Source organism: Heteronotia binoei, chromosome 15, assembly GCF_032191835.1.
Source record: "Heteronotia binoei isolate CCM8104 ecotype False Entrance Well chromosome 15, APGP_CSIRO_Hbin_v1, whole genome shotgun sequence".
NCBI classification, from domain to species: domain Eukaryota; kingdom Metazoa; phylum Chordata; class Lepidosauria; order Squamata; family Gekkonidae; genus Heteronotia; species Heteronotia binoei.
The window spans coordinates 35,552,835-35,572,698 of record NC_083237.1 but is presented as its reverse complement, the minus strand read 5'-3'; the positions used below and the strand labels follow the sequence as shown (position 1 = coordinate 35,572,698).

Here is a 19,864-nt window from a genome sequence, read left to right as displayed (position 1 = left end):
CATACAGGAGATATACAAAGGAGGCAATGCAAAAGTAAGGGACAACAGTGAACATTCACACGCGCTTCCGATGCAAGGGGGGGTAAGACAAGGCTGTCCACTTTCCCCGCTCATATTTATAATAGCTATAGAACAATTAGCAGAACGTATTAGGAACGCGGGGAGAATAGAGGGGTATAAGTTGGGTAAGGAAGAAATGAAAATTAATTTATTCGCGGATGATATCATTGTAATTATGTCAAACCCTAAAGACGGTGTTAAAGAGATCAAGATTATTTTAGAAGACTTTGAAAAGTGTTCAGGACTAGGAGTGAATATGGCAAAATCAGAAATTCTATACCTTAAAGTTAATAGAGAGGAAAGACAGGAAATAAATAGGATTACGAATATAGGAATGGGGACTAAGAGACTTAAATACCTAGGAATAGTTTTGCAAAAAGATATTGATAAAATGATAAAGGAAAACTATCGTAAAGTATGAAAGAAAATAGAGAGAGATATGAATAAATGGAACCATAAAATATTAGGGATATCAGCTAGAATAAGATCCCTCAAAATGTTCTGGTTACCAAAGTTAATGTACCTATTCCAAACGTTGCCCCTAGGTTTGAGGAAAAAACAAATTGAGCAATGGAATAAAGCATTTAAAGTGTGGATTTTTAATAACAAAAATTGTAGGTTTCATAAGAGAACTTTATATAACCTTAAATCAGAATTAGGTTGGGGAATCCCAGACTTAAATAAATACTATGAGGCCTTTCAACTAAGAGCGCTATTAGAACTGAGTGAGGAAAAGGTACAGAAGTGGGCTAACTTTGAGAATGCAGTGAATAGAGGTATTGAAAGATTTGGTATCTTTTCTATAGTGTCGACAAAAGATTTAAAAGCAGTATTAGGGCCCAGAAGAGTATCTTTGGAAACCTGGATGAAATGGTATCCTCAGTGGTTAGGAAAGGTCTCAAGATGGGCACCCCTAGAAGCTATTGTTAAGGATGTGCAAGATATAAAATGGTGGGAAAGGTTAAAAAATAAAGGCTATTATAGAGTGGATGATATGTTTAGGGGCGGTAAACTAAAACCTTCACAGGAAATTACAGAAGAGATAGGTAAACAATACTGGTTAAAAATAGCAGGCTTACACAAGGCAGTCAAAAAGATCAGTGAAAAGGGAGAGCTCTGGTTAGATGCACCAATGGAAGAGATATACAAAGTTTTGACCAAACAAAGGAAGGGACTAGTGGGGTTATTATATAGAAAAATGATATCAAACAAAGATAAAACAATAGAATATTTACAAAAGAATTGGAGTCATGAAGGCCAGATAACAGAGAGGTTGGCTGGGAAAATTCTGGAAGGTCTAGAAGGGATTAAAGTAATTAAATTTAAAGAACTGGAATATAAATTCCTTACAAAATGGTATAGGACACCTGCACAACTAGCCAATACATTCCCAGGAATGAGTTCCAAGTGTTGGCATTGTAAACAAACTAAGGGTTGGTTCGCACATATGTGGTGGGAATGGTTGAGGTTAAGCCCTTCTGGCAGGAAATTATTGAAATTATCAGAAAAGTTTGTAATGTAACATTAACCATCGGCTTTAACCTGATGTTGTTAAGTACAATAGGAAGTCCGGTACTAAATAGATCCACTCAAAACCCTGCCAAGGCAATGATATTAGCGGGGAAGGCGGTCATTGCTATGGGTTGGAAAGATAAAAGTAAATGGTCAATAGATATCTGGCACAATTATTTGTTTGATTTTATACAGTCTGACATCATGGCATCAATCAATAAGGATTCAACGTGGGAAGATAAAGCCAAGGAAATCGAGTCCAGATGGAAGCTCTATTTAGATTGGATGTCGGAACAAAGAAGGAAGGACGTTCAGTGGAAGATCAAGACTTTGTGCCCGTGGCTGAGTGTCAAGTCTGCTGTATTGTTATTAACATATTGTCTAACTCTGGTTCAGAAGCAAGGGATTCTGGGCTCTTACTGAACACCGATGCTGCTAGCTACCTCTCCTCCCCCCCTCCTCCTCTTAGCTATGCCTTTGTTGTGTAGTCTGCTTTGAAATGCTGATATGTGAACAAGATTGTGGAGCCCTCTCAAGCTGGGTGTCTGTGGAAGCGTTAAGCGCCAAGGCCTTGGCTTGGGAACGAGGGAGTAACATCCTTGTGCGAAAATATACTGCATAGAGTGCCCCGCCCGTAGGAATCCTTTGATCTATACCTTAAATGCTTGGTTACTGTCCATGTACCCCAGTCCTTCAATCTCTATCATGGTCTTCATTTCTGCTTTCAATAAACTAGTTACTTTGTTTCAACCAAAGACTCGTTATTGAATTCAGCTGACTTGACATTTTGAAGGACTCCCTATTTTGGAGTTCAACCTTTCCGGCAACTGAAAAGGCAATGTCCAACCAGCCTCCGGACAACGGAGAACTCCCAACAAGAGCGGAGGGGGCCGAGACACCCTGGCACATTCACACTGCCAGAAGGACCGCGGCTTCCCCTCCCCAGTTTCAGCTGGTAGTTACTCCCCGGCAATACCAGACGAGGACCTCGACCATGCTAATGGACCAGGCCCCGATCCGCCGGGAGGTGATCATGACCCGCCACACCAGGCGGGTGCAGCTGGCCGAAGCCGCGGCTACCAACCCGGGCGAGCCAGAGGAAGGAGCCGAGGCGACCGTGACACAAGCCCCGGGCAGCGGGAGCGAAGGTGCGGAGTGTGAAGAGGAGGACGGGGGGCCGAAACCCAAGGACCCGCCCGACGAGGACTACCAGATGTTCCGGTCAATGGTCCGCCGCGAGGTCGACGGGGCAGTGAAGGACCTCAAGGAACAACTGCAGACCCTAACCGCCCAGCTGGGGAGAGTGTTGGGGGTAACCGGGACCCGCCAGCAACAGCCGGTGCCAGCGGGGCCACGAGGACGGCCGAGCCAACCTCCACCCGACGCCCCAGCGGTCCCCCAAGCGCCGGCGGCGCCCCCCGCCCCGGCCAGACAGCGAGACCTGGGGGGGGGGGTCGAGAGCTGGATGCAACTTTCGACGGGGATCCGGAGGAAGTGAACTATTTTGCAATCCAAGCGAATAGCTACATGTACTACTGGGGAGATCTGTTCCCTGATGAGGTGAGCCGAGTGGACTATTTGGGGTCGAAGCTGTGGGGTCCTGCTAAGAAGTGGTATGTGAGCCTGTGCGAAACCAACAGCCCGCTCCTGCACTTCGTGAACACGTTCGTGCAAGCTCTACTGACCCAGTACGAGGACCCCCTGCAAGAGGCCAGAGCGCTTTCAGCGCTGCGGAACATGAAGCAGGGGGCCCGATCCATCCGAGAATAGGCGGCAGATTTCCAGGCGAACGCCGCCCGAGCCCGGAACTGGAACGAAGTGATGAAGATTGAGCACTTCACTAACGGGCTGAACCCCAGCATCCTGGATCGGGCTCTCACCCAAGCCCAACCAGACACGCTAGTGGGGTGGATCCAGCTCGCGGGAGAGGTGGAAACCAACCTGAAAAGAGTGGCCATGCTGCGCCAGGCGCTGGCGGCGGGCAAGGAGGGACCCAAGACCACCCCGGGGAAGGTCGACCCCCCTAAAGCCAAGAAACCGCCAGCGGTCACGCCGGCGGGGCCCCGCCATTGCTTCCGGTGCGGCGACCCAAGTCACCTCGCCTCCAACTGCCCTCAGCCTCCCTCTGGGACCGCCCCGGCGCCGGGTTCAATTAGGCAGAGCACCCCGGCCCCCAAGAAGGCCCCTGGCCGCCCTAAGGATGCGGCGAAAAGCAGCGCGTTGATGGTGCAGGAGGAGCTGCAGGAAGAAGAGGTCCGCCTGTCCGCGGAACTGGCCGACCTCGCGTGGGAAGAGGAGCCGGCGGGAAACGACTCCGACCTGCTTTGAGCGGTGCCAACCAGCAGGTCGATCGGGAAAAGGCTCCACTAACGGTAAAAACCACGGGAAGACTGTACTTTGTGATGGTAAAACTATTGAACCCAAAATTGAAAAGATTCCTGCAGATTTGAGCCCTCATAGACTCAGGGTGCAACCGAGAACTAATCTCCCCCAAGGTGGTGGAGGCCCTGGGACTGGAGCGTGCACAACTGCCCCACCCCATGTTGTTTGAGCAGATGGACGAGTCGGTGATGGGGGGGAACCGTGTACGCAGGAAACAGAGCCATGCCCCTTGGGGACTGAGGGCCATTGGGACCTGGAGACTTTTGTCATTGCCCAAGCGTGCGGCTATCCCGTGGTGTTGGGAGTGGGGTGGCTAGAAAAACATGAGCCCCTTATCCGCTGGAAGGCACAGACCATCAGGTTCCCCGACCCAGACTATAGCGGGCACCTATGGAACCCGGCATGGGGGCCGCGAGCGCCCGCCACCCGAGAGAGGGCGTGCGTCCTGGTAGAGGAGGGGCACCAGGTCCCGAGTGCCTATCGCGACCTGATGGAGGTTTTCAGCGAGCGGGAGGCCAACCAATTACCCCCCCCCCATCGGAACACAGACTGTGCTATAGAGCTAATCCCCGGGGAAAGTCTGCCCCGGGCCAAACTCTACCAGATGGGGTGGCCTGAGAAAAAGGAACTGCGCAAATTCTTAGACTTGAACTTGAAGAGAGGTTTCATCAGACCTGCAACGGCCCCCCACACGGCCCCAGTTTTGTTTAGAAAGAAGAAGGATAATACGCTTAGACTCTGTACTGACTTTCGCGGGATAAACGCGATATCAATGTCCAATGCCTACCCCATCCCCCTCATCAAAGACTTATTGAACACGGTGGCGGGGGGGGGGAATCTTCACAAAACTCGACTTGAGAGATGCGTACTTCCGAGTGCGCATCAAAGAGGGGGATGAGTGGAAGACGGCGTTCAACACCCCAATGAGACAATTTGAGTATTTGGTTATGCCGTTTGGGTTGCAGGGGGCGCCTGGGGTATTGATGAACTTTATAAATGATGTGTTGAGAAAATTTCTGTACAAGGGGGTGGTGGTGTACCTGGATGACATCATTATTTACTCGCAGGATGAGCAGTCCCATGTAAAATTGGTGAGGGAGGTGCTGACCACCCTGCTAGAGCACCAGCTGTATGCCAAACTGTCTAAATGTGAATTTCACCGCACTGAATTGGACTACCTCGGATTCCGAGTGTCCAGGGACGGACTAGCCATGGACCCTGCGAAAGTCCAGGCGGTCTTAGAGTGGGCTCCCCCGAGGACACGTAGACAGCTCCAATCATTTCTCGGATTCTCCAATTTTTACAGAGGATTCATTGAGGGGTTTGCCCAGATCGCCCTACCCCTGACTGACCTCCTCAGGACAAAGGGGAAGGGGGAGGACGCGAAACGCCCCGGGGCCAAGCTAAACTGGACGCCTGCTTGCCAGGTGGCTTTCGACAGGCTCAAGCAACTGTTCACTAGCGAGCCAGTCCTGAGCCACCCGGATGAGCAAAAAGGCTTCGTGGTCCAATGCGACGCTTCCGACGTCGCCGTAGGAGCCATTCTCATGCAGAGGGATGGGGAGGGGAAGCTACGGCCCTGTGCCTACATCTCACGGAAGTTCTCTGACGAGCAGAGAAATTGGTCAGTGTGGGACAAGGAGGCTTTCGCAGTCATGTTTGCACTAAAAACCTGGAGATCGTGGTTGGAGGGAGCTAAGGTGCCATTCGAGATCTGGACTGATCACAAAAATCTCGAAGCCCTCACCGGGAAGAGGAAATTAAGTGAAAAGCAAATCCGGTGGGCAGGATTCTTTTCAAAGTTCGATTTCACCCTAAAACACATCCCAGGGACCCGGAATTTCTTAGCCGACGCCCTATCCAGGCTCCCGCAACACGAAAGTCAGAGGGAAGAGGTGGTTGACTCGCTAATTTCCCCCACGCAAGTGGCGGCCATGGTCACCACCCGCTCACAGAAAAGGAGGGAGCTAGACGGGCTCAGCCGCGAGCGCATCGCCTTGGAGACCGAGAGGGAGGGAGGTGGGCGGCCCGAGGGGGTGCAGAAGGGAAAGGACGGGTTGTAGTACAAGGGGGAGAAACTCTACATACCGATGTCACTGAGAAGGGAAATCTTGCAACTGTGCCATTCGTCCAAGCTGGCCGGTCACTTTGGCTATGTAAAAACCTTGCCCTTAGTGAACCGGCAGTTTTGGTGGCTGTCTCTACGAAAGGACGTGTCAGAATTTGTGACCGGTTGCCCGGTGTGCATAATGGCGAAGAAGAGGGGAGGGAAGCCCCCGGGTATCTTGCTGCCACTAGAAACAGCCAAACGCCCCTGGTCCATTGTGTCCATGGATTTCATAGTAGAACTCCCTTCGTCGAGGGGGAAAACAGTCATTTTGGTGGTGGTGGACACGTTTTCAAAACAAGCCCATTTCATCCCCTGTGCCCAATTACCCACAGCCAAGAAACTGCCCGCCCTATTCTTTGATCACGTGGCCAAACTCCACTCAATTCCAGACAAAGTTATTAGTGACCGGGGGCCTCAGTTCGTTGCCACCTTTTGGCGGGAGTTCTGCAAACTGTTAGAAATGGAGCAGGGGCTAAGCTCAGCATACCACCCCCAGACGGACGGACAGACGGAGAGAGTGAACGGGGTGCTGGAACAGTATTTGCGATGCTTTGTGAGTCAACGCCAGTCCGACTGGGTAGACCTCCTCCCTTTTGCAGAATATGCCTATAACAACAGTGCTCACAGTTCCACTAAAGCCTCCCCCTTCTCCACAGTGTTTGGGTATGAGGGAAAACCAATCCCGATGCTGCCGGGGGGGGGAAGGTCCAGGGACGGGCTCTGCCTTCGAGCAATGGCGGCAGGGACCTAGCCAGTGCTGGCCAGCTATCCAGGAAAACTTAAAAACAGCAAAAGAGGCTTACAAGAGGCAATACGACAAGTCTCACGTGCCAGTCTGGCAACTAAAAGTTGGGGACTCAGTAAACCTGTCAACGAAAAATCTACCCCTTTTCCAATCATCCAGGAAGCTGGCTTTTAAATTCATGGGGCCCTTTTAGATCAAGCGGGTAATTAACCCAGTAACGGTGGAATTAGATTTGCCTCCGGCTCTTGGTAAAATCCACCCTGTATTTCATTGCAGCTTACTTCGTCAAAGCCCGCACTCGACCGATTGGCACCAATCAGAGTCAACGAAGCACAGTTCTGAAACACAGGGCCATAATCAGGAGCAACCTCGAGCCCGCGCCGTAGGGGGGGCTTAGGGGGGCAGTATGTCAAGTCTGCTGTATTGTTATTAACATGTTGTCTAACTCTGGTTCAGAAGCAAGGGATTCTGGGCTCTTACTGAACACCGATGCTGCTAGCTACCTCTCCTCCCCCCCTCCTCATCTTAGCTATGCCTTTGTTGTGTAGTCTGCTTTGAAATGCTGATATGTGAACAAGATTGTGGAGCCTTCTCAAGCTGGGTGTCTGTGGAAGTGTTAAGCGCCAAGGCCTTGGCTTGGGAACGAGGGAGTAACATCCTTGTGCGAAAATATACTGCATAGAGTGCCCCGCCCGTAGGAATCCTTTGATCTATACTTTAAATGCTTGGTTACTGTCCATGTACCCCAGTCCTTCAATCTCTATCATGGTCTTCATTTCTGCTTTCAATAAACTAGTTACTTTGTTTCAACCAAAGACTCGTTATTGAATTCAGCTGACTTGACACTGAGGGGGAAAGATTAAGAGTAGATGGAGAGGGATGGGGGGGTGGAAGGGCTTTTTGTAAATGAAACAAACATACGTTTTAATGCTCAACATTATAAGAGTTAATAAAAATAATAATTAAAAAAAAAAGTAAGCCAGACCACTTCAGTCTAAAGGTAAGCATGTTGTTTTTTCTGTGAGCAGATGAACAAACCTTTCCTGTTCAGAACATTCTGCTGCCTTTTATTTAGCAGATGAGCAGTTTTCAGAACAAATTTCTTGAAAAAGCTACTGTTAACAAACAGACATGGCCACGGGCAGTGGTGGTATTCAAATAAATTAATGTTGTTGGGTGATGGAGGGGAAGTGGGCGGGGGAAGGAGGAGACTGGAGCCGGCAGTGAACGGAAAGGAGTCTTAGCTTCAGCAGCCCTGCGTGGCGCTGGCGGCGGCGGCGGCAGCAGCAGCAGCAAACAGCAGCCAGACAAGCAGGTGCCCCACGTGCCGCAGTAGATACACGCGCGCGGGCTGGTTCTGCCGAACCGATAGCACATTAGGTATCAGTTCAGCAGAACCGGTGCGAACCGTCTGAATCCCACCAGTGGCCACGGGCATTGTAACCAATAGTCAGCCATCACAGTTCAGGGCCCTCTGGTATCCACCCACCCCATTACCTGAGCACACCACACCAGCATCTTCTCCATGGTTGCAGTTGTGTTCTCCCCAAGGCTTTAGGCGGCAGTCCCTGAGGGCAGCTTCTGTCCCTTTACATTTGACATCATCCAGCCAGATGTGATCAGATCCCTCTCCAAAATGAGCACCACGCGGGGCTGACAGGGCTACTCCACAGTTAAGTTCACTGCAGACAACTTGGGCATTTTGGACACTCCAGTCATCGTCACACACAGATCCCCATTGCTGGTTGTGGAGTACCTCAACTCTCCCGGAGCACCGGCTCGAACCGTTCACCAATCTGATCTCATCTGGATCTGAAACAGTTAAAGGAACTGTTAGTTCTCCACACTCACCTGCAGTTCCTCATCCTCTCTTGCTTTCATTCCCATTGGCATGAGTTTAATGGTACCATTTGGCCATGTTAGATTTTATATTGTTCTTTTTCTTCTTTGTATATTTCATTCATTTGTTTTTTAAAAATTGCATTTAGTTAAAAAGAGAGAAAGGGAGAAAGCAAGTGTACACATCCCAAAGTAGATCTCTGTGATTACTGTTTCAATATTCTGTTGGCTCCTGTATTCCCCCCCTCCCTGAGAAGCTAGATTTTGTTTAAAAATATTAATCCAGATAAATTTTGACAGCTGTCGAGTGACTGTGGGTCACTCCATGTGGACTCTGCCTACAGTCCTTACAGAGTGGAGCAAAGCTCTGCATCCCCACCCCCTTTTCTGCTTTTTGAAATGCCTTTTAAATTTGCCCCAGTATACCATAGTTCAGCAGGGAAGGGGAAAGGGAAGGGGGCTGTGATGGGAAGCCAGGCAGATTATTGTCTTCTTGACAGGGTTTTTTTTCTGTAGAGAAAGCACAGCAGGAACTCATTTGCATATTAGGCCAAACCCCCTGATGTCACTACTGTTTCACACAGGTGTTTTTTTATAGAAAAGCCCAGCAGGAATTCATTTGAATATTAGGCCACACCTCCTGCCACCAAGAAGAAGAAGAAGAATTGCAGTTTTATACCCCGCCCTTCTCCCTGAATCAGAGACTCAGAGCGGATTACAATCTCCTATGTCTTCTCCCCCCCCATAACAGACACCCTGTGAGGTGGTGTAAGCCAAAATGCCCTCAAAACTGAGGTTGGGGAATTGTCAGGTGGGCACTTGACTTTAAAAGGAACAAGAGTCTATATATACAGGCTCCACGTCCAGAAACTATTGCTCAAATATACCAGGGACACTAATTAAGTAAAAACAATTAAAATTTATTCTAGAAAATTATAGATCACACACAAAAGATCAAAATACTCATGAAATCATACATACAGTCCTAAGAAAATTAGATAGAGATATAGAGAAACACATGGGTAGACGATTACCGATCGTAGTCTTCAAGGAAGACTCCAATGGCGACGAGTGAGGAATTGGGAGAGGGGACCCGAAACTTGGCCTTAGAATCGGGGATGGATCTAGACAGCGGAATTGGGATACTGCTAGAAGCACACCTGTGGGTAGCTAGTCCACAGGTTATAAGGACTATCTTGAGCCCTTAGGGAATGGGAGGTATGAGGGAGGAGGAAGGTGATCAGCTGATGCATGACCTCCCAAAAAGGGGAGGCTTCGCAGTGACCATAAGGGCTTGACTACTGCTATAGCCAATAGCAAGTTAATTGGTGGCACCTAATTGGGTGCCCATAACTGACCAATGAACAGGCTTGGGTCCTGGTTACCTGAGTGAACTCTCAGGTTGAAATGGACCAGGGTGGGGATGCTCCAAGGTGACAGTACAAAGAAGAATGGGGGAAATCACTGGAGTGGAGGTTCATGGGAGTGGTTTGAACTAGGCCGAGGTGATGACAATAGGTGGCCAAATTGTTATCTAAGATAACACCCAGTCGGTAAAAAGACACTTGGCTCCGGGTGAAGAGGTTCTTCCTCTTCTCCAATCTTCTATTGTCACAGTGTTTTGTCCAAGGTTTCGCTGGACAAAGACAGTGGCGGTTGGACAGTTGTCCACGCCTGGGGTGGGTCGATTGCCTGCAGTCACAGGTGACATATGGTGAGTACGTGAGCCGTCCGCTTCGCTGGAATGGAGTCTGGCATGGTAGGAAGATAGCTGCATGTGGTGTTAGCCCTCCGCAGTGGATTCCATGGTCGGTGCTTCAAAACCGTTCGCCTGGATAGCTCCTGGTGGCGCAACCTCCTCTGCTCCATGGCCGAGATGGACGTCATACAGAACAACGACAAGCCTTCTGTTCTCCTGGTGGGCACTCTTGTACCGGTCTCAAGTGCCTTTGTAGCATTATGGCTGCTAGTACTGCATAAGTCCCATTCGCCCCTGGATAGGTTCACTCACACTCTCTGGCCAGACGTGTGTGAGCTACTTCTCCAGGTGCTCTGGCAACCAAGTTGGTGACTACGATGTTCTATAAGGGGTTTTTCCTCACAGTGGGTGGGGCTGAGAGGGCTCTCACAGCAGCTGCCCTTTCAAGGACAACTCCTGCAATAGTTATGGCTAACTCAAGGAAGGTAAAGGAGATTGTGAGCTGCTCTGAGACTCTTCGGAGTGGAGGGCGGGATATAAATCCAATTCCAGTTGGTGCAAGTGGAAGAGTGGGAAATCAAACCCAGTTCTCCCAGATAAGAGGCCCCACACTTAACCACTACACCAAACTGGCTCTCTGGAACAGTATTCCTGTGTGTTCCTGCTCAAAAAAAGCCCTGCTTGTTAGTACTTCTGCACTGAGGTGACAGAAGCAGGGGGGAATGACAGCATGGTACGGGGGAAGCCACATGAGCACCATTCCCACCTACTAGGGTTTGCCAGGTCCACCCTGGCCACTGACAGGGGATGAGGGGGAAGAGTTGCCAACTCCAGTTGGGAAACTCCTGGAGATCAAAGAATAGAGCCTAGAGAGGCAGGGACCTCAGTGCGGTGCAGTGCCACACAGGCCACCCTCCAGAACACCAGGGGTACAGATTTATGTACTCAGGAGATGTAATTCCAGGGGATCCCCAGGTCCCACCTGGAGGCTGGCATCCCTACCACCTGCTTTTATGCTGCCTCTGCCATCTCAAGAGGCTTGTTTTCACACCCCTTTGTGGAGGCAACCTGTGTGAAGCACCCATTTCTCAGACCTCTGTTTATTTTGACTCATTGAGAGGGCAGTGGCGTTGCAATTACAGAGCTTCCTGGAGGATGCTTCTGTCCTTGATGCCCATCAGTCGGGCTTTCGCCCGGGTCATGGGATGGAGACAGTGCTGGTTGCCCTAGTGGATGATCTCCAGCGGCATCTGGACTGAGGCGGCTCGGCGGTACTGATGTTGTTAGACCTATCGGCAGCGTTCGATATGGTCGACCATCGGGTGCTGACTTGCCGTCTCGCTGACGTGGGGATTCAGGGGTTGGCTCTACAATGGCTTACCTCTTTCCTCAAGGGTTGGGGACAAAGAGTGGCAATTGGGGGTGAACTGTCCCGGAGGTACCCGCTGGATTGCGGGGTCCCTTAGGGGGCAGTTCTCTCCCCGATGTTGTTTAACATCTACATGGGCCCTCTTGCCCAGATTGCCCGGAGATATGGGCTGGGTTGTCACCAGTATGCTGATGACAACCAGCTCTATCTACTTATGGACGGACGGCCTGCCTGTGTCCCAGAAAACCTGGACCTGGCATTGCAGGCCGTATCTAGATGGCTCAGGCTGAGCGGGCTGAAGCTAAATCCGTCGAAGACAGAGGTCCTTTGCCTGGGTCGCCGTGGTCCGGGGAGGGAGATTCCCTTACCGGCCCTCGATGGTGTGCCTCTGTCAGCGGCGCACAGGGTTAGGAGCCTGGGGGTGCTATTGGAGCCTACGTTAACTATGGAGGCCCAGATAGCGGCCACTGCCAAGTCCGCATTTTTTCATCTTAGGCGGGCAAGGCAGTTGGCTCCTTTCCTGGAGGACGACGACCTGGCAACAGTGATCCATGCAACGGTCACCTCGAGGTTGGACTACTGCAATGCCCTCTACATGGGGCTGCCCCTGTGCTGAACCCAGAAGTTGCAGCTAGTGCAGAATGCCGCTGCCCGGCTGTTGTTAGGGCTCCCTAGATGGAAGCACATTCAGCCGGGGCTTCGGGGACTGCACTGGCTGCCGATAACATACCGAGTCCGGTACAAGGTGCTGGTTATGACCTTTAAAGCCCTTTATGGCCTGGGACCTGCCTACCTTAGGGACCGTCTCTCCCCACATGTTCCCCAGAGAGTGCTGAGATCGGGGTCCCAAAACCTTCTTACAATCCCTGGGCCAAAGGAGGCCCGTCTGAAAGTGACCAGAGACAGGGCCTTCTCGATTGCAGCTCCTTGTTGGTGGAATCAGCTCCCAGAGGAGGTGAGGGCCCTGCGGAGCCTTGAACAGTTCCGCAGGGCCTGCAAAACAGCCCTCTTCCGGTTGGCATACAATTAATTGTTATCGGAATGCCTGAACACTCAATCTCGAACACCAGATTATTTAATACTGGAATATTGAAGAAATGATTTAAGGAAGGTAGCATAGTACATACTGAAGTGAGCTTTATGTGTTTTTATGTATTTTATAGGTATTTTATGTATTTTATTGTATAATTACAATTATTAATGTATTATTAATGTATTTAAATTGATTTTGTTGGTTTTTATGTTGTAAGCCGCCCTGAGCCCACCTCGGTGGGGTAGGGCGGGATATAAATCGAATAAAATAAATAAAATAAAATAAAATAAATATTTGTTTCTTTAATGGGTGGTTGACGGCTAGAAGATGGTTCCTTAAATGATTGTCTCAGGCTTTTATGGGTTGAAACCATTTATTGTTCATATTATACCACCCAAGTGGGGATGAAGGAAACCATGTATGCATTTCACTATAGGTAGTCTTCATAGCTGGCTGTCACAAAGATCCCAGGGGAGAGGGGTTATGGGCATCTATTGTGGTTTTTTGTGGAAAACTGATACAGGCTTAAAATATTAATTATAGGTTGGGGGAGACTTGTCTTGGCAATAGTATGTGCAAAAAGGATCTAGGGGTCCTAGTGGATCAAACACTGAACATGAGTTAGCAGTGTGAAGCGGTAGCTAAAAAGGCAAATGCAATTTTGGGCTGTATCAACAAAATTATAGTGTCCAGATCACATAAAGTGATGGCATCACTTTACTCTACTCTAGTTAAACTTCACCTAGGCCGAGGTCAGATGCACATAAACTGACGAGATGGGCATGGATGAAAGCCAGATGCATGTCGGATTTTATGCGGTTGTCCAAACATCAGCATCTGGCAATGGTCGTTGGCTCGTTCGTGTCCCGAACTGCCATGACTGAGATGCGGACTTTTTTGATAGTACATTAAATCTGGAATAAGAATGCTTCTGACGACTCCCACGTGTACTTTCTATGTTTGAACGCTCTATTGTAGCCAACTCGTTGCAAGCGCACATCCGCTTCCCTATGAGAGCCCACTCCAAATGATATCATTGCACCAGCAATTGTTGACTCATCCTTCCAACCTTCCGAGGCTGGTAAAATATGTACCCAGTTTGCTGGGGGGGGGGGGAGGGAAGTGTAATGACCGGGGAAGGCAATGGCAAACCACCCCGTAAAAGGTCTTCCGTGAAAACTTTGTGAAAGCAGCATTACCCCAGAGTCGAAAACGACTGGTGCTTGCACAGGGGACCTTTCCTAAATGGGGCGGGAGGCAAATTGCCCACCTTTGCTGTCTCCCTGCCAGGGGAGGAAGATGACCCACCTTTGCTATCTCCCCGCCAGGCAGAGAGACAGCAAAGAGAGTTGCCGTGCTGCCCTCCCATGTAAACACCACGGCGGGGTGTTTAAATGGGGGGGGGAGAAAGATCCCCCACCTTTGCTGTCTCCCTGCCAGGCGGAGAGACAGCAAAGAGAGTTGCCATGCTCCCCCCCCCATTTAAACACCATGTCGGGGTGTTTAAATGGGGGGGAGGAAGATGACCCACCTTTGCTGTCTCCCCGCCAGTTGGAGAGACAGCAAAGAGAGTTGCCATGCTCCCCCCCCCATTTAAACACCATGTTGGGGTGTTTAAATGGGGGGGAGGAAGATGACCCACCTTTGCTGTCTCCCCGCCAGTTGGAGAGACAGCAAAGAGAGTTGCCATGCTCCCCCCCCCATTTAAATACCATGTCGGGGTGTTTAAATGGGAGGGGGGGAGGAAGATGACCCACCTTTGCTGTCTCCCCGCCAGTTGGAGAGACAGCAAAGAGAGTTGCCATGCTCCCCCCCCCCATTTAAACACCATGTCGGGGTGTTTAAATGGGGGGGAGGAAGATGACCCACCTTTGCTGCCTCCCCGCCAGTTGGAGAGACAGCAAAGAGAGTTGCCATGCCCCCCCCATTTAAATACCATGTCGGGGTGTTTAAATGGGAGGGGGGGGAGGAAGATGACCCACCTTTGTTGTCTCCCCGCCAGGCGGAGAGACAGCAAAGAGAACTCCTGGGCTTCCCCTTCCTTTCTGGGTGTTTAAATGAGGGGGGGGGCAGATCACCCACCTTTTCTGGCACTTTTTTTTTTTTAGCCAAGCACGATATTCCACGGTACTGCACTTGCGCGAGTGTGGAATGCCATCTCAAAAAATGAGGTCCGGTTGAGACCTCTGATCAACCAACGACAGGAGCAATGCTGCTTAGAACTGAAGGATGGAGGGATGTCTGATCAGGAAATTCGTTGTAAAAAAGCTGCGGGGTATAATAGCGACGGGTTAGGGTTGGATTTAATGCTGAGTGTGACCGCGGCCCTAGAGTACTGTGTTCTGTTTTGGGCACCACAATTTAAGAACGGTATAGACAAGTTTGAAGAGGGCAATGAAGATGGTGAGGGGTCTGGAGACCTAGTCTTATTAGGAGAGGCTGAAAGAGCTGGGTATGTTTAGCCTGGAGAGGAGACAACTGAGAGGTGATATGATCACCATCTTCAAGTACTTGAAGAGCTGTCATGTAGACGATGGTATGGAATTGTTTTCTGTTGGCCCAGAAGATCAGACCAGAACCAACAAGCTGAAATTAAATTATGGGTTTTCAACTAAAAATTAGGAAGAACTTTCTGACAGAGTGGCTCCTCAGTGGAACAGGCTTTCTTGGGAGGTGGTGGGCTCTGAAGTTTTTTAAACAAAATAGATGGCCATCTGACAGCAATGCTGATTCTGTGAATTTAGGCAGATCATGAGAAGGAGGTCAGGAAGGGTTGGTCCTTTCTTACATGTACAGAGAAATGCTTTTTGCCACTTTAGGGTCAAGCAGCATTTTTTCTCCAAGCCAGTTTTGCCAGTGATCCTGGTGGGTGGTTTTTTTTTTTTTTTTGTATGTATGTGCCATTTTCTGGGCATAGAGCAAGTATCCTGGGGATGTGGTGGGGGGAGGTATTTGTGAATTTCCTACATTGTGCACACGCTTGGACTAGATGACCCTGGATATCCCTTCCAACTCAATGATTCTATGATTCTACTGTCTTTCTAGCATCATTTGTGTGGAAAAAACCCTATACAATAACTAGAAGTTTCATATGAAAAGCTGAGTGTCTCGTAATAGACCAAAATGAGAGTCACTTTGATCTGTATACAGTGCAAGGATTCACTTCTGAACACAGTGCAAATAAACAAAATAAAGAAAATTCAGTTTGCAGCAGTCTCACATCTTCACAATATGAACTGGCAAGTGTCATTTTGTTGAAAAAGAGGTACTAGAGCTCATTAGCACAACTCATTTGCATAATATTTGCATGTGCCACATATCCCTGACATCACTGGAAGTTGTACTAAATTACTCTCCTATGTGGCCACAGTGGCTTGATGAAGATTTCCATCTGTCTGCTTTATATGTTTTGGTTATTTGCCCATTTTTGTGGGGGGAAATATTTGAAAGTTTGCCAGATCTTGAAGTTCATTATCACAGGGGGTTTGAACAATGGAGCCCAGAAGCAATCTTTTTTTTTTTTTTGGGGGGGGGGGGAGAAAGAAAAAGCACAATAAAATTTAGAGGTTCTGGAGCACAGCTCCTGTGAGCTTCTGCCCAAAATGAGGCCTGTGAACTGGCATGATAATCCAAGAAGTAAGACACACAATTATTACAGAAAACTGGCCAACTTCTTTTCACAAACCTCTTCCTCAGAAAACATTTAAGCCCATATGAAATATATACATTTTTTGAGAAATTTTCGTTGGCAGTCAAAGTAATGACACACAAACATAAACCTTGATCCCAGGTACTTTGAAAACTTGGCCCTGCAGTAATTAAATCATGTCATGCAAAATTACCTGAGCACTCCACACTTGCATCCCGTCTGTGATCACAGCTGTGCTCTCCCCAGGGACTTTTTGGACATTCTCTGAGAGATTTTTCTTTTCCTGTGCAGTTCACTCTGTCCAGCCAGATGGTGCCAGATCCTTGGCCATAGCGGGCTCCCCTGACTGCTGATAAGGCATTTCCACAAGCTAGCTCTCGGCACACAACTTGGACATCATGTATATCCCAGCTATCATCACAAATGGTTCCCCATTGCTCATTGTAGTAGACTTCAACCCTCCCTGAACAGCGATTTGAGCCACCCATTAGACGGACATCTGAGGAGACAGAACAAGTTAAACACAGAGTACACATGGAATAAACCTAGAAGCAGTTCCCCTGGGCACCCCATTGTGAGGATGGAATTATGAATTTGTGTAGGTACCTGGGGCAGGGGTCATTTACGTATCAAAGCCATTTCACTTTGTGGCGAGAACTCTTGAATGGTCATGGACCAAAGCAAGTGAAAGGCAGTGGTTGCTTTTCAGTATCTTTATAGGTTAGATATAACAGCCAAAATCTGTTCCCTTTGAGTACCTCAGAATCTGTAAAAGAAGGCCAGCCACAGCTATAATTTAAATTTCTGCAAAGTCAGGGGAACTGTATGAATATGCCCAGTGCCTCATTTGGAAAGAATTGTTTCCCAGATTATACAGGCTAACGTCCCATGGATTGTACGCAAACACCCATTGCAGAATTAAGCTGCTTTAGCAGTTGTTTGCTTTTCTCCAAGATGAACAAAGTTACCTGCACATATAACCCCAGCCTCTTCCGAATGGGTGCAGTCATGAGTTCCCCACTCTTTCGCAGGGCATTTGCTGATGGCACTCTCCTTCCCTGTGCAATTGATACTATCCAGCCAGATGGGGCCAGATCCCTCTCCAAAACGGGAACCTCGCGGAGCGGAGAAGGCAGTGCCACACCCAAGATATTGACACACAACTTCTGCATCTTCAAGATCCCAACTGTCATCACATATGGCTCCCCAGAGGTCTTCGTGGAATATTTCAACTCTTCCAGAACATTGATGATCACCTTGCACTAGCCTGATTTCTGGTGGTTCTGGGATGGAGAAAGACATGGACAAAGCAGTCAATATTTATGGAATCATTTTACTAAGTACGCACTCTTCTCCATCGTCTCTGTGCTCTGATACTTGCACAACACATTCTCAGTTGTGAAGGGGAGAAATCCAATGTGTATAATTTGAGCAGTAGGGCCATTGTGTCTTGCTAGTGATTTATGTCAGCTAATCTCCAATGTTAATACACATATAACCTGGATATATTCTGGATATATGCAATATGAATTTGCCTTTTATAATGCATCTGCTCACCGTTTAACACATGTAATAAGAGCTGGGGGGGGGGTTCTGGTAACGGCACGGTGCTAACAGACGTGTTTGTTGGAGCTCCGACTCTACAGCGTCTGTGCTGGTCTTTTTTGAGGGGTTCTTCAGCTGGTAAGAACTCGGTGGTGCCCCTCTTGGAGGGGCACTCGTGTGGAGGGGTGCTGGGTGTTCTGTGTCGGTTTTTCTGAGCATAAAGCCCGTCCAACATACCACTTCAAGCCCAGATAGACCAGACGCCTTCATGGCGAATTAGCTGTGAGTAGGCGAAGCGGCATTTGGAGGACAGAATAAATGGTAAAGAAGGGGGGGAGAAAGTATATCTGACCCTAAACTGGAGACATAACCGAAGGAAAGAACTTATGAAGTGAGTTGTTTTGCCCCTACTTTCGAGTGGAGTCTGAAGCTGGGGGGAAAGAGACTTGGTTTGGTGAATGCACAAAGGCAGAAAGCAGAGGAGTAGTGGAGGACTACCTTGGCAGCAACGGCGGAGGTTGGGAGTCGTAGACTGGCTGTGATTGTAAAAGTTTGTGAAGAGCACTGAGACAGAGGAGGTGAAGAAGGGGGGGAAAGAGGAAAGAAGCAGGAGATTTCTGACGATTTAAGGGGAGCCTTCATGGACTTCTTTTCCTCTCACTTTTCCCATATGCTTGTGCATGGCAATTTTCTTAAAGAGACAGGGGGTTAAATAAAGGCTCAACGGTGGTTATAATTTACAGGGTGGAAAGAAAGTCCCTGGACTTTTGAAATGAGTTGAATCTGAAGATGGGAGACTTTTGATGTAGTATAGAGTTTCCAGGAATGCAAAGGCGGAGGTGCAGTGGAGAGGCTGGAATCCCATTGGCAAAGATGTGGAAGAACAGGAATGGATTTACTGAACTGGCTTTTTGAACTGGTAGCAAAAGAGAGGAGCAGAGATTGAGATTAAGAAGAGGAAGAAAAGGGAGAAGAAGAAGAGGAAGACAGAAGGATAAGCGTTGGGAAACATTAAGAATTCAAAAGAGACAGTTAGCAAATAATTAATGGATTGAATAATTAACTATTGTTAATTTGATTACTGCTGATTTTCTATATGATTTTTTATATGTAATGAGTTAATGTGAATGTTCGGGTGAAGGGTGTTTGGTGGTAAAGAATAGTAATTTAAGGATATAAAAACCAACTGGCATGTGAGAGTGTTAAAGGAAGGTGATGTATGAATTTTGAGTGAAGTAAGGCGAAGTAGTAGTATATGAATTGGAATTGGGGTGTCAGTAAGACCTTGGACAATAGAAAAATGAGTAGGACATACAAGTAAGACAAAACAGATAGATTAGTCCCACTATTGGCAACTTTAAAATTGATGGAGGTAATGTCCTCACAGGAAGTTATAGAGGAAATGCAGAATTTTATGCAATTGTATTTTACGAATGCATTGAGTCAGGTGCAGGCAAATCTGACAGAACAATTAGATGGAGTAAATAAGAAATTAGATGGCCTGCAAAAGCAATTGATGGAAGTAAAGGAAGAGATTCATGGCTTGACACAATCTGCAAAATATGTGGAAGGAAAGTTGGAAGTAGTGAATGAAAAGTCTGAGGAGATTGAAAAAGTTCAAAAATACGAAGGGGACAGATTAATGAGAATAGAAATGGCGCAGGTAGTGCATATTTCAGGAATGCAGAATATTCCAGAGGATAGGTATGATGATATAAAGGAGGTGATAGTAGAGATCTTGACACCAGTTCTTGGTATGAAGAAAAAGAAATTGGAGAAAGATATAGAAAATGGCTATAGAACTAGCCTTATTTATTTCAAGGAACACCTCCTGCTGAGAGAGGTTTATATAAAGTGTATTAGGAGGAAAATGAAGGAATTGGTCTGCCAGACGATGAGAGACAAATCATTAAAGTTATAT

The 19,864-nt window shown here is 48.2% G+C and overlaps 1 protein-coding gene across 1 annotated transcript in view; it reads right to left on the bottom strand.

Moving 5' to 3' along the window:
* Window positions 1-19,864, bottom strand: part of LOC132584533 (deleted in malignant brain tumors 1 protein-like) — a 103,249-nt gene that overhangs the window by 42,471 nt on the left and 40,914 nt on the right. The window contains exons 4-6 of the mRNA XM_060256437.1: window positions 17,367-17,681; window positions 16,592-16,897; window positions 8,307-8,621 (exon numbers count right to left, since the gene is read on the bottom strand). Coding sequence (XP_060112420.1) covers window positions 8,307-8,621; window positions 16,592-16,897; window positions 17,367-17,681 — 936 coding nt within the window. The remainder of the gene's footprint in view (window positions 1-8,306; window positions 8,622-16,591; window positions 16,898-17,366; window positions 17,682-19,864) is intronic.